General features: G+C 45.4%; 1 protein-coding gene and 1 long non-coding RNA gene across 3 annotated transcripts in view; one reads left to right on the forward strand and one right to left on the reverse strand.

Moving 5' to 3' along the window:
• Window positions 1–4614: 4614 nt before the first annotated feature.
• On the reverse strand, window positions 4615–13482 carry LOC128778556 (uncharacterized). The gene is made up of 5 exons (XR_008424138.1): window positions 13202–13482; window positions 12319–12397; window positions 11994–12149; window positions 7669–8629; window positions 4615–7580 (listed from the first exon to the last, which is right to left on the reverse strand). It is a non-coding gene; the product is annotated as an uncharacterized LOC128778556 (long non-coding RNA).
• Window positions 13483–13559: 77 nt separating this feature from the next.
• Window positions 13560–15055, forward strand: part of ENTREP1 (endosomal transmembrane epsin interactor 1) — a 67992-nt gene continuing 66496 nt past the window's right edge. Inside the window, exon 1 of one of the 2 annotated variants that reach the window (XM_019463642.2) lies at window positions 13560–13592. In XM_019463642.2, the coding sequence (XP_019319187.2) occupies window positions 13575–13592 (18 nt within the window). In that variant the 5' untranslated portion in view covers window positions 13560–13574. Of the gene's footprint in view, window positions 13593–14209; window positions 14774–15055 lie in introns of those variants that run through there. The other variant, XM_019463641.2, reaches the window with a different exon arrangement.

Genomic DNA, 15055 nt, shown 5'->3' on the forward strand with positions numbered 1-15055 from the left:
ACCCCCCCGCCCCCCATCCAACTTTGAAACTGATGGGAGGCTTTGCTATTTAAATACTTTTTAATTGAACTTGAAAGATATTTGCATTTGATGTATTTTTTTAATTCTTTCATGTTCCAGATATTTAGGGTTACCCTGCTTTTTTTCAGGTATAAGTCATTTATTTAAATTATAATTATTATCCTTTCAAACATTTGTCATTCCTTAGCTAGGAAGCTTAGAACAGCCTTTCAAGTGGAGAACACAGACATTCTTTTTTATTTTTAAGTTTATTTTTTTTAGAGTGTTATTTTATTTTATTTTTTTTTTCAATATATGAAGTTTATTGTCAAATTGGTTTCCATACAACACCCAGTGCTCATCCCAAAAGGTGCCCTCCTCAATACCCATCACCCACCCTCCCCGCCTTCCCACCCCCCGTCAACCCTCAGTTTGTTCTCAGTTTTTAAGAGTCTCTTATGCTTTGGCTCTCTCCCACTCTAACCTCCTTTTTTGTTTTTTTTCCTTCCCCTCCCCCATGGGTATCTGTTAAATTTCTCAGGATCCACCTAAGAATGAAAACATATGGTATCTGTCTTTCTCTGTATGGCTTATTTCACTTAGCATCACACTCTCCAGTTCCATCCATGTTGCTACAAAGGGCCATATTTCATTCTTTCTCATTGCCACGTAGTACAACTGATGAATGGATAAAGAAATTGTGGTTTATATTTTTAAGTTTATTTATTTGGAGAGAGATTGAGCAAGCAGGGGAGGGACAGAGAGAGAGAGAGAGAGAGAGAGAGAGAGAGAGAGAGAATCCCAAGCAGGCTCCACGCTGCCAGTGAACAGCCAGATATGGGGCTCAACCTCACAAACTATGAGATCATGACCTGCGCCTGAGAATGCAGACATTCTTCTTCTTCTTTCTTCTTCTTCTTCTTCTTCTTCTTCTTCTTCTTCTTCTTCTTCTTCTTGTTCTTTTTGCTTTGGCTGTTGTTTATAGTGCTGCTATAAACATTGGGATACATGAGAACACAGGCATCTTAACTTGTTTCTCAATTTAATGAAACTGTCTTATATGTTCTTGGTGATGACTTGGGATAGATACAATGTTAAGAAATTATGCCATTTATTTTATTAAGAGATTTAAAAAATCAGGAATGGCTTTTTCTAACAGCTTCATTGAGATAAGTTCACATACTGTGTAATTTACCCATTTAATAAAAGTGTATCATTCAGTAGTTTTAGTGTATTCACAAATATGTGAACCATCACCACAGTTTTAGCACAATTCATCATCTCAAAAAGAAACCTCATACCTTTTACCTATACTCCCATTCCCCCCAGCCCTAAGCAACCACTAGTCTACTTTCTGTCTCTATCAGTTTTCTTTTTCTGAGCATTTCATACAAATGTAATCATAGAATATGTGATTTCTTGTGACTGGCTTCTTTCTCTTAGATGCTGAAGTTGGTTAAACCTCTTTTTAAGGAAATATTACAAAGAATATCCTATTTCTTTTTTTAATGTTTATTTATTTATTTTGTGAGAGAACGAGAGACAGAGAGAAAGAGAGCAGGGGAGAGGCAGAGAGAGAGGGGAGGAGAGAATTCCAACAGCGCATGGGACTCGATCCCATGAACCATGAGATCATGACCTGAGCCGAACTCTTAGCCCACTGAGTCACCCAGGCATCCTGATATCCTACTTTTTTATTTGCACAATTCTTATGGATTTGTCTGCTCTGCAGTTACAATGAGGAAATCATTTTATTGAAATGTACCAATGGATTGTTGACCAAAGGGCAAGAGCTAGAAGGACCCACCCATGTCAGGTACCTGTTCTAGACCCAGTCTCCAGGCGAGGGATGGACTCAGGCAAGAATACGGCAGCCCTGTCTGGGACGGTGTGGTTGGAATAGGACAAAGGGTAGTCCTTAGAAATGGGGACAGGCAGACAGAATTGAAAATGTTGAAGGGAAGGAAAAATTCTTTCTCTACTATTTAAGTTCTTACAGCTGGACCAGGAATTAAATTTTACATGAAGTGGATTAACAGGAGAAAAGAAAAAGCTTGGCTGCATGTGCAGTGAGGCCCGATAATGAAATTGAAACCTAAAGAAATGTTCAAGGCAGGTGATTGTTATACTTTTCAGGCAAAGAGACAATAAATCTGTGAAGAATTGACAGGACAAAGAAAGCTTTGGGAGCTTCAATTAGCAAGAAATTATTTTTTTTAATGTTTATTTATCTTTGAGAGAGAGAGAGAACAACCAGGGGAGGGGCAGAAAGAGAGAGGGAGACAGAATCTGAAATAGGCTCCAGGCTCTGAGCTATCAGCACAGAGCCTGACACGGGGCTGGAACTCAAGAGCTGTGAGATCATGACCTGAGCCGAAGTCGGATGTCTAACTGACTGAGCCACCCATCTGCCTCCAATGAGTAAGAAATTCTAAGCAGAGTTTGGGCTGGGATAGTAAATTAGTAAGTAACAAGGGTTATTTGTACAACCCTCTTGGTTCTAAATTTCCTATCTCTTGTGATAAGGAGGTCTCTTTACCTCCTGGTACAGGGAGGGTAACTTCCATGTGGAAGATTTATTTCTTGTTTTCAGAGGAACAGAGGAAGGTCTGAGTGTGCTTCTTGCATAGACTATCTCTTAAATTAATTTTTATTTAAAATAATCAGTATGCCAGAGTGGCCCATCTTAGAGTGGCCTGCCCTTGGCCCCTACAATGTCTTGTTTACTTCAGCCATTTGAGGGCCTTCTCCCACACTTTCCTGAATCACAAGTAAAGTTGTGCACAGAATACTGCTGTGGTATACGGGGAAGAAACTGGATCAGAAGTCGGAAGCCCTAGGTCTTTGCTTTGGCTTTGTGGTTTGACTCTAAGGAAGTCACTCTCTGTCTCTGAGCCTCAAGATTTTCATCTCTGAGTAAAACTTAACTGTCTGGCATGGTTTGTTGGTGTGTTATATGAGATGATGTGAGTAGAAGATTTACACAAACGGGAGACATCTGTCTTCTCGTTCTCTCTGACTCTTCATATGCTGCCCCGTGGCTCCACAGCACACTGCTTTCTGGGGCCGTTTGAGATTCACCTCTGGTTAAGCGTACTCAGCATTTCTCCGCGTCCACCCCTCCACTTCATGTTGCCAGTAGGGTCTCCGTTTATAAGGTCCGTAGCTGGTGGCCTCCAAGGTCCTCGAAGGTTTTCGCCAGACCGCATCCATCCACACTTTCAAGAACACTGGAAACCCTGAACCACTGTTCCCCGCTCCCTGCCCCTGCCCCCACCCCCATTGACCCACCCAATCCCAGCAAAGGTGGTTTGGTTGGTTGTTAGATACGTCAGTCTCCTCAGAGGTCTGTCATAGCCAAGTGCACCCTAGTCATCCCCTCCGGCGAAGAGGGGCACACCTCCTGCTCTCTGGGGCTAACTTCTGAGGCCGACAGATCACATAGCCACATTGAGTGGGACACCTGATATTCAAGTGGCAGGTAGCCCGACACCAGGCCTTCAGGGCCCTGGGTTCTCTTTCAGCTTCATTTATTTACACAACCACACACACACACACACACACACACACACACACACACACACGTGTTTCTTTGTACTTTCCCACTGAGGTGATTCATAATCGGATATCACTATTCAAAAGAGACGAAAGCTCCTTAAGAAGACAGCATTTAGAATTACATGTTAGAACTGGAGAGAACCATGCATATAATCTGGTCTAAACCCTCCCTTGCCCACCCCTCCCCAACCTCTGTTAATGGAAAAGACTGAAGCCCATTGAGGTGATGTGACTTGTTCCAGATCACACAGTAAGTGAGAGAAAAAACAAAGACCTTTCATTCATTCATTCATTCATTCATTCAATAAAAGTTTATTGATTCCTCTTTACCAGGCATGTTCTAGGAGATGAAAATATAAACTTATTCAACAAAAATTTCCCACCCTTGCGTTGCTTATATTTGTCATATGGTCATGGATATGAAAAACAACATAATGTCAGATGGTGCTAAGTGTCAGGAAGAAATCCAGACCATGGGGATAGGGAATGAAGGAGGAGGGGAAGTATTACATTTGATAAGGTGGTCTGGGCTTGTTTCTCTAAGAAGTAAATGAAATGAGGACTCAAGATATATCTGAGGGAAGAACATTCCAAATAGAGGGAACAGCAGGTGCAAAGGCCCTGGTGCAGTAAGGAGGCCAATATGATCAGGATGTCTAGATTTGCCATCCACAGCCCCTTCATCAAACTACACTACCTCTAAGTCATCAGGGGTGTCTCAGGGGTCTTTATGTCATATACAGTGTCCAGGTTTGAGAGTGACTCTAAGAACCTAGAAGTCACCATGCTGCTCAGGTTGGAACAGAATTTGTGACCTTCACAGGTAAAACAGATGCAGAACCTCAATGTAGCAAAACACAAACAGCTCTGACTGGGAGATCAGGAGACCTGAGGGACAATCTTTGTTCTCCTACTGAATGTGCAAGAGTGGTCAAACCCTCTTGGAAGATCAGATTGTTGTTTTTAAATTTTAATTAGAATTTAATTTTTATTAAAAAATTTTTTTAAAACGTTTATTTACTTTTTGAGAGACAGAAACAGAGCGTGAGTGGGGGAGGGGCAGAGAGAGAGAGAGAGAGAGAGGGAGGCACAGAATTGGAAGCAGGCTCCAGGCTCCAAGCTGTCAGCACAGAGCCCGACAGGGGGCTTGAACTCACGAACCACGAGATCATGACCTGAGCCAAAGTCAGACCCTTAACTGACTGAGCCACCCAGGCGCCCATTAAAAAAATGTTTTTAATATTGATTTATTTTTTGAGAGCTAGAGAGACAGAGTGTGAGTAGCAGAAGGGCAGAGAGAGAGGGACACTGAATTTGAAGCAGGCTCCAGGCTCTGAGCTGTCAGCACAGAGCCCGACGCAGGGCTCGAACTCAGGCTGGGAGATCATGACCTGAGCTGAAGTCTGATGCTTAACCGACTGAGCCACCTAGGCGTCCCTAGAGTCTAATTTTTAGTTTTAAATGGGTGAGTTCCCAATTTTTTCATGTATCTTGACTTTTTTGTTGTGGTTATTATAGCTTAGTATAGAAATGTACACAAATCTTACATGCATTGCTTGATAAATTTTTTCATATGTATGCATGTGAGACTTCATCATCTACATCAGGATATAAAACATTCCAGTGTCTCTGAAGCCTTTTTAAATGATGTGTCTCTCCCTGGGCCAATGCACTGCTCTCAACCTCTGCCAGACAACTATCTGACTGCTACCAGCATCCATTAGGGTTGTCTGTTCCTAAATTCATACAGAAGGAATCACACAGGATGAACTTTTTAATGCCCATCTTCTTTTACTCAAAGTTATGTTTTTGAGATTATCCACGTTGTTGAGAGTCGCAAGAGTTAATTGTTTTTCATTGCAGGGTAGTGTTCCATCACACGAATATCACATTTTATTTCTCTGTTTTCCTGTTGATGGCCATTTGAGTTCTTTCCAGTTTGGAGTTCTTATAGACAAGCTGCTACGATCATTCTTGTGCAGGTCTTTTGTTGGACATAAACACTCACGTTTCTTGGGTTTGTACTCAAGAATTGAATTGTTTGAGCTTCTTTTCAAGTTCAAATATTTCTGACCATTACATGATGGCAGGTGTATTTTAGTATCTGTTAATTTTAGATAGAGTCAGTAAGGCTTTTAAATGCTTCTTTATCAATTGTGAACATATCTGTGTGCATTTGGAAAAATATCCATATAAGATATTATTTATTTGGTCTTCACCTAGGACATGGTGTCCAAATGGTTCTTGACTAGCTGGGGAATCACTGCCTTAGAGAATGACTACAGTGTCCTTGAGGTGTAATCCTCTATGATTCTAGAAGGCAGTGCTCCAAAAGGCATGCATGTCCCTTGTTTCTTAACGGAACTTTCACCTCTTGAGCTGTCTTTTTTCACTCAGATGATGATGTTCAGATATGGAGGTCTCTTCTGAAACTGTGTGCTGTCTAGCTCACGACGTTATTATAGTATTGAGTGATGGATGTAAGTAGTATCAAATATCTTCCTTTCATCTGGGACCTGCCCTTCTCCAAACTGAAGTCCAGAGTGTCGTGAAATGGTCCAATGAATACAGTATACTAGTTTATTCTTGGGGGTCAGGAGGTACTGGGGGCTCCTGTGACCAGGGGGATGACTCTCAAGGGGGCGGCGTGAAGGTTCTGTTGCAGGCAGGACTGATGGCAAACCAAAGTGACAGACAGATGGGATGCGCCAAGGCGTGGTAGGCAGTGTAGAAGCTATTTGGTTTTGTTTGTCTAGCATATTCCACTCTCCTTTATTTATTTTCAGTGAAGACTGTACTTCTTAAACACAGAGTAGGAATTCTGAGCCAGCATAGCCAATTAAAATACTCATTTGCCCTGGCTTCTGGGATTGGTTGAAGAATGAACAAACGAGCCATGCTGCACTAATCACGATCCTTCTAATTTTTTTCAATGTTTATTTTTGAGAGACAGAGAGACAAAGAGTGAGCAGGGGTAGAGCAGAGAGAGAGGGAAACACAGAATCTGAAGCCGGCTCCAGGGTCCCAGCTGTCAGCACAGAGTCCTATGCAGGGCTCGAACTCACGAACCGTGAGATCATGACCTGAGCCGAAGCTGGACGCTCAACCGATTGAGCCAGGAGCCCCTAATCATGATCCTTCTAAGGATCATTGTCGTTGGAGAGATGGAAGGATTCTCCTTTTCTTGGCTGCACGTTGTAAAGATGAGATGCCGGAGTATCTACAGTCCCGTCTGCCATCATGGGGACAAGCCTGGCAGAATGTCATGAGATAGAGAGAAAAGTCCTGGCAGGTTACATCACTGTTTCTTATCTCTGGTGGGCAATATATACCTCTTTCCATTCATTTTTTAATTTGATAATTAAAATAATAATTTAATAATCATGTGATGTACATATAACTTAATACATTTGTTATTTAAGATAAAGCCAATGCAACAAAAAAATATAAAAGAGTGTATTAAAAACACACTTAAAGTCAGAAATCCTGGCAGGTATAGATGCTTACAAAAATAATTTTTTAGAAACTGCTGTGTCTATGGGGGTAGATCCAAGAATCCTTTTTCTTTTTAATGTTCTAAATGTTTTATTTTCTTCTTAAAAAAATTTAAATTTTTTTTTGCTTAAATCTAAGTTAGTTAACATATAGTGTAATAGTGATTTCAGGAGTAGAATTTAGTGATTCATCACATACATATAACACCCAGTGCTCATCTCTTTCCATTCAAACTGACATATATTGGGCTCTTGAGCTTTGGGGGAAAGGATCTGAACAAACAAACAGCCAACTCCTTCATAACCAAACCTTATGCTTCAGAGATGGTCTGGGCAGACTTAGTTTTTGAGAGATGGCAAGGAGGACTCATGGCTGCACTTCATTTGGTAGAACGAATTACATGCTCTTATCAGCAGTTGCTGGTAGGGCTGAACAGGAACAGGAACTTCCAGCGTTTCAAAAAAGATCTTGTCTTGACCATGCTCAACAATATGGGTGTGTCCAACATGCAGAGTCTAGACAGGAATCTAGACAAGAAATCAGGCAATCACAATACGGTGTGGGGAAAACTATGAAGGGAAGCAGAAGGTGATACAAAGCACAAAGCAGACTCACCTCCTGTGGTCTCTGGGGTGGCCCATGGGGATGCTGAGGATGATCTCCTGGACAAAGGAGCTCCAACTTGTAGTCTGGGGATGGGCAGAAGTGTCCCAGGAAATGTGTATGATTTTTAGTTGGGTACCAAGGGGGAGGCATGGAACAGTGTTCTTTGTAGAGGGAACAGCACATTTGAAAGTCCAAAAGTAGAAATGAGTTTGGCACAAAAGACTGACATTATGTCAGGATGCCAATTTGTTAAATCAGAACTAGGTGTGCCGGTAAGTATGCATAGAACTTTCGAATGCACAGAACTTTCAAATGCACAGACCAATAGAAGGGCAGCTGTTTACTGGCTCAGAAGTGCTAGGAGAGTGATTTAATATCATAACACTGCATGCAGAGAAACTATTTTTCGGCAATCCTTATGGACTGTTGAAAGGCAAATAGGGACTATGAGCGCAGGAGGCACAAAGATGAATAATGATCCTTCCCTTTCTTCTTCTTTCTGGCCCAGTGAAGCCAAGGATCGACCTGACCTATTCTACGAGGGTTAGAAATAATGTGTGCAAAGCTGGGTCATGGCAGACAGTCAAGCAAAGTGGTGTTCCTCTTCCTGGACCTAAGCTCCAAATTTCCTCAGGTCTCGTTTCCTGTCCCAGGAAGGCCCTCCCGCTGGATGGCAGACAGTAGTTGTGCCTTCTCCTTCTGGGGATACCCCACCTCTTGCCCCCGGGGTGACTGTGTGGTCTTCAGTAGGTCAATGGCTAAGACATAGCAGATCCAGTGACTTTGTACATTTTCCAGTTAGGGTGTGTCAGTCTGGAAAAACCCAGTACGTGGGGGCATGTCCAGCTCAGTCTACATGAGCCCAGGCCAAGTCCCTTTTATTGTCTCTTCTGCAGCTTGTTGGGCAGTAATGCCCATCCTCTGACTCAATCTTTGGGGGGCCTGAGATTCTCTCTTCCATGAATGGTTGCTGGAAAGAAGAAAACACACACACACCCACTTACACAGTCACAGAGGTATATTTGAGGGCATCTACAAACTCTGGGGAGCTTTTTACTTAGTATATCTGCATGGGCCTTACCCCAGTGCAGAGCTCACAAGTCAATATCTCTACAACTGGGGGCTTACAAATTATCTGTGTGAATTATATGTATGTGTATACATACACACACATATGTATATGTATATGTATATGTATATGTATATGTATATGTATATGTATATGTATATATATATTAATTTTTTAAATGTTTATTTCTGAAAGAGAGAGAGACAGTGTGAGCAGGGAAGGAGCAGAGAGAGAGAGGGAGACACAGAATCCAAAGCAGGCTCCAGGCTCTGAGCTGTCAGCACGGAGCCCCTTGAGGGGCTCAAACTCAGAAACCGTGACATCATGACCTGAGCCAAGAGCATGACCTAAGTCAGACGCTTAACCGCCTGAGCCACCCAGGCACCCCGAAATTGTATATATTCTCAGAGTTCCCCTGGTGAGTCTGACAAGCACCCAGACCAAGAGCCCCTTAGTGGAGGAGGCTATGTACCACTGCTCACACCGGCCAGAGGTAGCCTCTCATGCGTGTTATTACATGGCTCTTTCCTAAACATCTTTGTTTCCAAATGGTCTAGGCTTCACATTTGCATCACTGAAAGGCCTGTTGAAGAGATTTCCCCAGAACAGAAGGAATAGTCTCTGCTCAAAGATGAATTGCAGTTTTGACTTCCACTGAAATGTGAATCTTCAGGAACCTTGGCTATTACGAGGTTTCTCCCTCTCTCTCTCTCTCTCTCTCTCTCTCTCTCTCTCTCTCACACACACACACACACACACACACACACACACACACACACACTCTTACACACTCATACCCTCACACATGCTCACATACCCACACATTCACACACACACACACTCACACACACACACTCTTACGAGACACACTTTATTACATCTCTCTGTGTAGCTTATCTACCCTAGAAATTTATAAGCCATAAATTGTAGGGCAGTGGACTTGAATTGTCTTTTGTGGGATTTGCATCATAGGAAGTTTTCAGTGTTTGCTTCAACAATGCGAACAGTACGGCTGCAGCCCTTTGGCTTAACAAATAAGTCTGTCTCGAGGCCAGTGGCATTAGAAATCTGCTCCATTATTTCAGAAAAATGGGGGGCCCAGCCTGCCAGCACTGCTCAGGGTTGCTTGCTTGCTTCTATTCTTGCTCTCTTAATTTAAAAAAAAACAAAAACCGTTCTGCAGCCCTTTCTCTGTGAAGGGAAACAGTTATCATTGAAGTTGCCTCTCCGTTTCCTTGACACAATTCTCATGCAATCCTGTACCTCATGGAAAAATGAGAACATGGAATGCAAGGCCTTAAAGTTCAGGATGAATCTCCGGTTTGGTCCTGGGTATTTTGGGTCTGCAGGTTTAGCCATTCCACACCCCAGTTCATCTGCTTTTCTTGGTCCCGGCTGTCTTGATGGTCAGCTGAGAAATCGGGGAGATAAGAATGGCTGAACTTCAAAACTGCAAGTCTCAGGGACTCCAGCTGGTTGCATGGCCCCGCCTCAGGCTGCTGGAGCATCGCAAACTTGCACTTGACAGATGAAGTAACTGAGAGCTAGAGAAGCTTGGAACTGGCTCCAGATCAGAGTGGAGGAGGGCCTGGAGCTCAGGAAGTCTGGCTTCTAATGTGGTACCCTTCCCCTTAGAACACGGTGGTCTCCTTCCTCCCTGTGCATACAAGTCACCTGGGCAGCAGTGTGTGACTGGGGACCTGCAGAGCCCCTCCCTCCAGCATATTTCCATCTCAGGTTGTTTTCGAGCCAAACCCTCTACCTTCCCTTCCAACTAATTTGCTACCCAAAGTCCCCTCTCCTACAAAAATTCCCATGTAAATATTCTGGAGTCTGAATAGTACCATCCACCAATGTTGTTCTGAATTTGTTAAAATGCAGGTTCCCAGGCCTCTCATCCAGACTGTTGGATTCCATGGGTGTTAGGGAAGCCCGCAGACTTGCATATTGACATGGCCCCCCAAATGGTTCTGGGGTCCAAGGACCACACTCTGTGAAGCTGCCCAAGTCAGACGCTTAACTGAGTCATCCAGGTGCCCCTACGTGTGTCTTTATTGAGAAACAATTTACCCATTTAAAGCACAATTCAGTGGTTTTTAGGCTCTTCACAGCAGAGTACAATCCTCACCACAATCGATTTGAGAACATTTTATCACCTCAAAAAGTAACCCCAGACCTTTATCTCTCACCCTTCCCCCCATTCAGTCTCTCCCCACACCCCCTGCCACGGATGCAACTGTTAATCTGCTTTCTGTCTGTATGGATTCATGTGTTCCGGGAATTTCATACAAATGGAATCATATAATATGTGGTCTGTTGTTACTGGCTTCTTTTACTTAGCATAATGCTTTCAAGGTTCTTCATGTTGTAGTATTCCTTTTTATGGCCAAAAACGTTCCATTTTCATGGATTAACGCATTTTGTTTATCCATGTATCCACAACTCGGTTGTTTCTAACATTCGGTGTGCAGGTGAATAATGCTATTTGTGTACAAGCTTTTATTTTCATTTCTCTTGGGTGTATACTCTATGTTTAACTTTTAGAAGAATTGCCACACTGTGTTTCTAAAGTCTTCACTTTATTACTTTTTTAAGTCCACCAGAAGCCAATGACTCTGAATCACCTTATATGGTCTCACTTATATACAGCTCAGCTTGGTCAGGTGTCACTAAGGACTTACTGTAAGCGAGTGTTGGAGGAAGCCGAGAATCAAGCTTGGGTTACGACATCCAAAGTCCAAACACTGAAGAGTGTATTTGGTGTAACTTTAAAGGTTGGGGCAATGTCACTTGGGTTCACGTTTATGAGAAGCAGAAAAAGAAACCCACAGCTTATAAATGTGGCCAAAAAACAAAAAAAGAAAACTACAGGACAAAAACTCGTAATCAGCAGCTTTGGAAAAGGTTTAGTGGCTTGAAACTATGGGTTTTCATGACCCATGCTAGCATCTGTTTCCGTATAGTAGTCCCCCCTTTATGTGCAGGAAATATGGTCCAGGGCCCCCTAGTGAACACTGGAACCCATAGACAGTGCCAGACTATAGACAGATCGAGATATAGATGATACAGATAGATAGTACCTAACCATATATATTCCTCTACATATATGCCTATGATAAAGTTTTACTTATAAATTCGGCACAGTAAGAGAGCAACAATAACTAAAAATAAAATAGGACAATTATAACGATATACTGCAGTAAAAGCAAAGCTGTGTGAATGTGGTCTCTACGTCTTTCAAAATGTCTTAATGTACTATACTCACCCTTCTTGTGATGATGTCAGAAGATAAAATGCCTACAGGATGAGAAGAAGTGAGGTGAGTGACGTCGGCGTTGTGACCTGGTGCTAGGCTCCTAGTGACCTTCTGATGCTCTGTCAGGAGGATCATCTGCTTTGGACAGCAGTTGACTGCGGGTAACTGAAACCACAGAAACCGAAACTGTGGATAAGGGAGGACTCCTGTAGAGGGACATTCACTTTAAAAATTTAAGGGGAAAGTACTTAGAAATACTTTAAAGTGTTTAAGTGTAAAATACAGAGAAGTATGCAAAGTGTGACTACATGAATTTTCTCAAAATGAACCTCACCCTTGTAACCAGCACCCACAGCAAGAAACAGATGGTTATCAGCTTCTCTGGAACTCTTCTCTTTCTAGTCATTAACCATCTGCAGAGAAGGAGGATAACCAAGTTCTAGCACCAACATTCCCAGACCCAAACAATACATTTTTGATAGTACATTTCAGGTGTCAAGGATTGACCTTCGGAGTACATTCATTAAGCTGAGTGTTTCTCAAGACTCATTCAGACTTTTTTTTTTTTTATATTGCATGGTGTAATAGAATCTTAAAAATTAAATACCTTCAGGCTTGCATGTAAAATAAAAGGTATAAACTAAACACACAAACTTTTAGCATTACCTGCAATTTAAGAACATGTACCGTAAGATGTTTTTTAAAGTGTATGTAACAACATACTTTAAACATTTATTTTAAAATACAGTTCCTGGGGTGCCTGGGTGGCTCAGTTGGTTGAGTGTGGGACTCTTGATTTTGGCTCAGGTCATGATCCGAGGGTCCTGGGATCAAGCCCAGAGGCAGGCTCCCCACTGAGCATGAAGCCTGCTTAAGATTCTCTCCCTCTCTCTCTGTTTCTCCCTCTGCCCCTCCCCCGCTCTCTCTCAAAAATAGAATAGAATTGAATATAGCTCCACGTTTCTCCAGAAAATGGAGTTTGAAGTTTACTTCCAAGGAGACTTTGTAAAAGAAGTCCTAGGGACTATTAACCACAGATGCTTGAATAATTCAAAAAGTATATATGTAAACACACATGCCCATTGGCAATGCATCACATTGTGGGTTGAAGTAAGTAAGACCAAAATAAATACAGCTTTTACAAGCAGCGCATAAAAACGGATACATATTTCTCGTGGTTTATTGGGCAGGAGGTTAAATACCTTCACTCTACTTACAAAATGAACTGCCAAATACAGAGACTGACTTGCAGCAAAGCGACACTGCCCTGTTCTTAATCTGGAAAAAAAAATCTATTATAATGGTATTATGCATAAGAACACTTTCAATACATAAGAAGAATCTTTGGAAAGAAGGGCATGTATTCTTAGAGAAAATCCTTTTGCAAAGGCTAATCATTTTTTTTAAGCTCTAAATATGCCTTATAAATGACCAAAAAACAGATTAGGATTTTATTAGGATCTATCTTCGGGAAGTTTGGGATTCTGTGTTCCACCAGATGCTGCCTAATAGAGCGCACAAGTCAAGGAGAGGCGGACACCCTGGAACCTTTGCCCCGGGTGCCAGACCGCCCCAGTTCGTTCTTTCTGGATGCTGGACACCTCCAAGGTAACCTCACGCTGACGCTGGCTCTTACCCCGGTGCCAGGAACGCACCCCTCCGCCGCCGCCCCTCCCCCCTCCTTCCACGCGCAGTGTCAGCGCCCGGAAGCCTCACGCGAGTGGTGACTTCGCTCTGCCTCGTCCTTCCCCGAAGCCCTGAGGCTTAGACTTTTCCCACCAAGTCACCCACAACCCGTCCTCCTGCCTTCCCCCCCTCAGGAGGGGGAAAAAGTTTAAAGCCGGGCTCCCTTTGCGTTACGCTGGCCAGGGGGTCCCTCTTGGCTGGACTGGAAGGGGGCGAGGGTCCGCGGCGCTTCTTCCGCGCCTCTGCCCAGCCCCAGCTCGGCGCGTGGGGGACAGCGTGTTAGATCGTCCGCCACCGGCTCCTACGCGCCCAGACTGCGAGGTCCCTCCTAGCCCGAGCGACTCCCTTAAAAACTTGGGGCCGGGCGCCTTTCCCGGACGCCGGGGAGCGGGGCGTTCGGCGGTGCCCCGGAGCGGGCAGCAGCCGCGCGGCGCGGGCGTGTGTGGGTGAGAGCGAGGGCGCGCCCGCGGCCGGCGGGAGGCGGACGCCCGGGTGGCAGGTGGGTGCGGCCGGCGGGAGCCGGGGCAGCGGCGGCGGCGGCGGCAGCAAGTGGTTGGGCCGTGCTCATTTCCTACCCTCCCCCTCGGCCTCGGGGTCCGCCCGCGGTGCCCAGTGCGCGGCGCCCGCGGCTCCGCGCCGCGTCCCCCCTCGCCGCCGCCGCCGGCCGCTCCCTTCCCCGCCGGTCCATGTCCCTGCCCGTGGTGCTCCCGGGCTCCTGCTGCCCTGTGGCCGGGCTCTCGGGCGGGCCGCAGGCCGGGGGCCCGGGCGCCGGGGCCGCCGCCGCGCAGGAGCCGCCGCTGCCCCCGCTGCGGCCGCGCTGGCCCCGGGCGGCTTTGCAGCCCCCCGCGCGGCCTCGCTGCGCGGGCACCGCCGCCGCCGCCGGGGTGCTGGCGGCTCCGCCCGCGCTCTCCTCCCGCCGGGCCGCCGCCGCCGCCGCCGCCGCCGCCCCGGGCTCGGCGCTGCTGCCCGCTCGCCCGCTCCTGTCGCTCGGGCTGCTGCAGCTGATCCTGGGCTGTTGCATGGTGGCACTGAGCTTCGGGGCGCTGTCGCTGAGCAGCTCCCCGCAGGTGAAGAACTCGTGTCCGTTCTGGGCCGGCTCCTCGGTGAGTGCCGCGCGTGCCCCACTCGCCTGGACAGGGCCCACCGGGGGCGGCGCGGGGGGCGGGGGGGAGCCGGGACCTCCGGCCGGTCCCCTCCGCTGCCCCAGGACTGGCTCCCCAGCCCCGAGGGCTGTGGTTGGGGAACAGGGTCCTTTGGGCCAAATGAAGTTTTTGGAGGCGTTGAGGCTGGGGGAAAAACAAAGGCTCAAACGGAGAGCAGCTCAAGGGTGACTTGGGATGCACTTGGACAGTGTTCCGTACCTCACAGCTGAAGGATTGTGTTGT

Source organism: Panthera pardus, unplaced genomic scaffold (assembly GCF_024362965.1).
Source record: "Panthera pardus isolate Hobbes unplaced genomic scaffold, ASM2436296v1 HiC_scaffold_20, whole genome shotgun sequence".
NCBI classification, from domain to species: domain Eukaryota; kingdom Metazoa; phylum Chordata; class Mammalia; order Carnivora; family Felidae; genus Panthera; species Panthera pardus.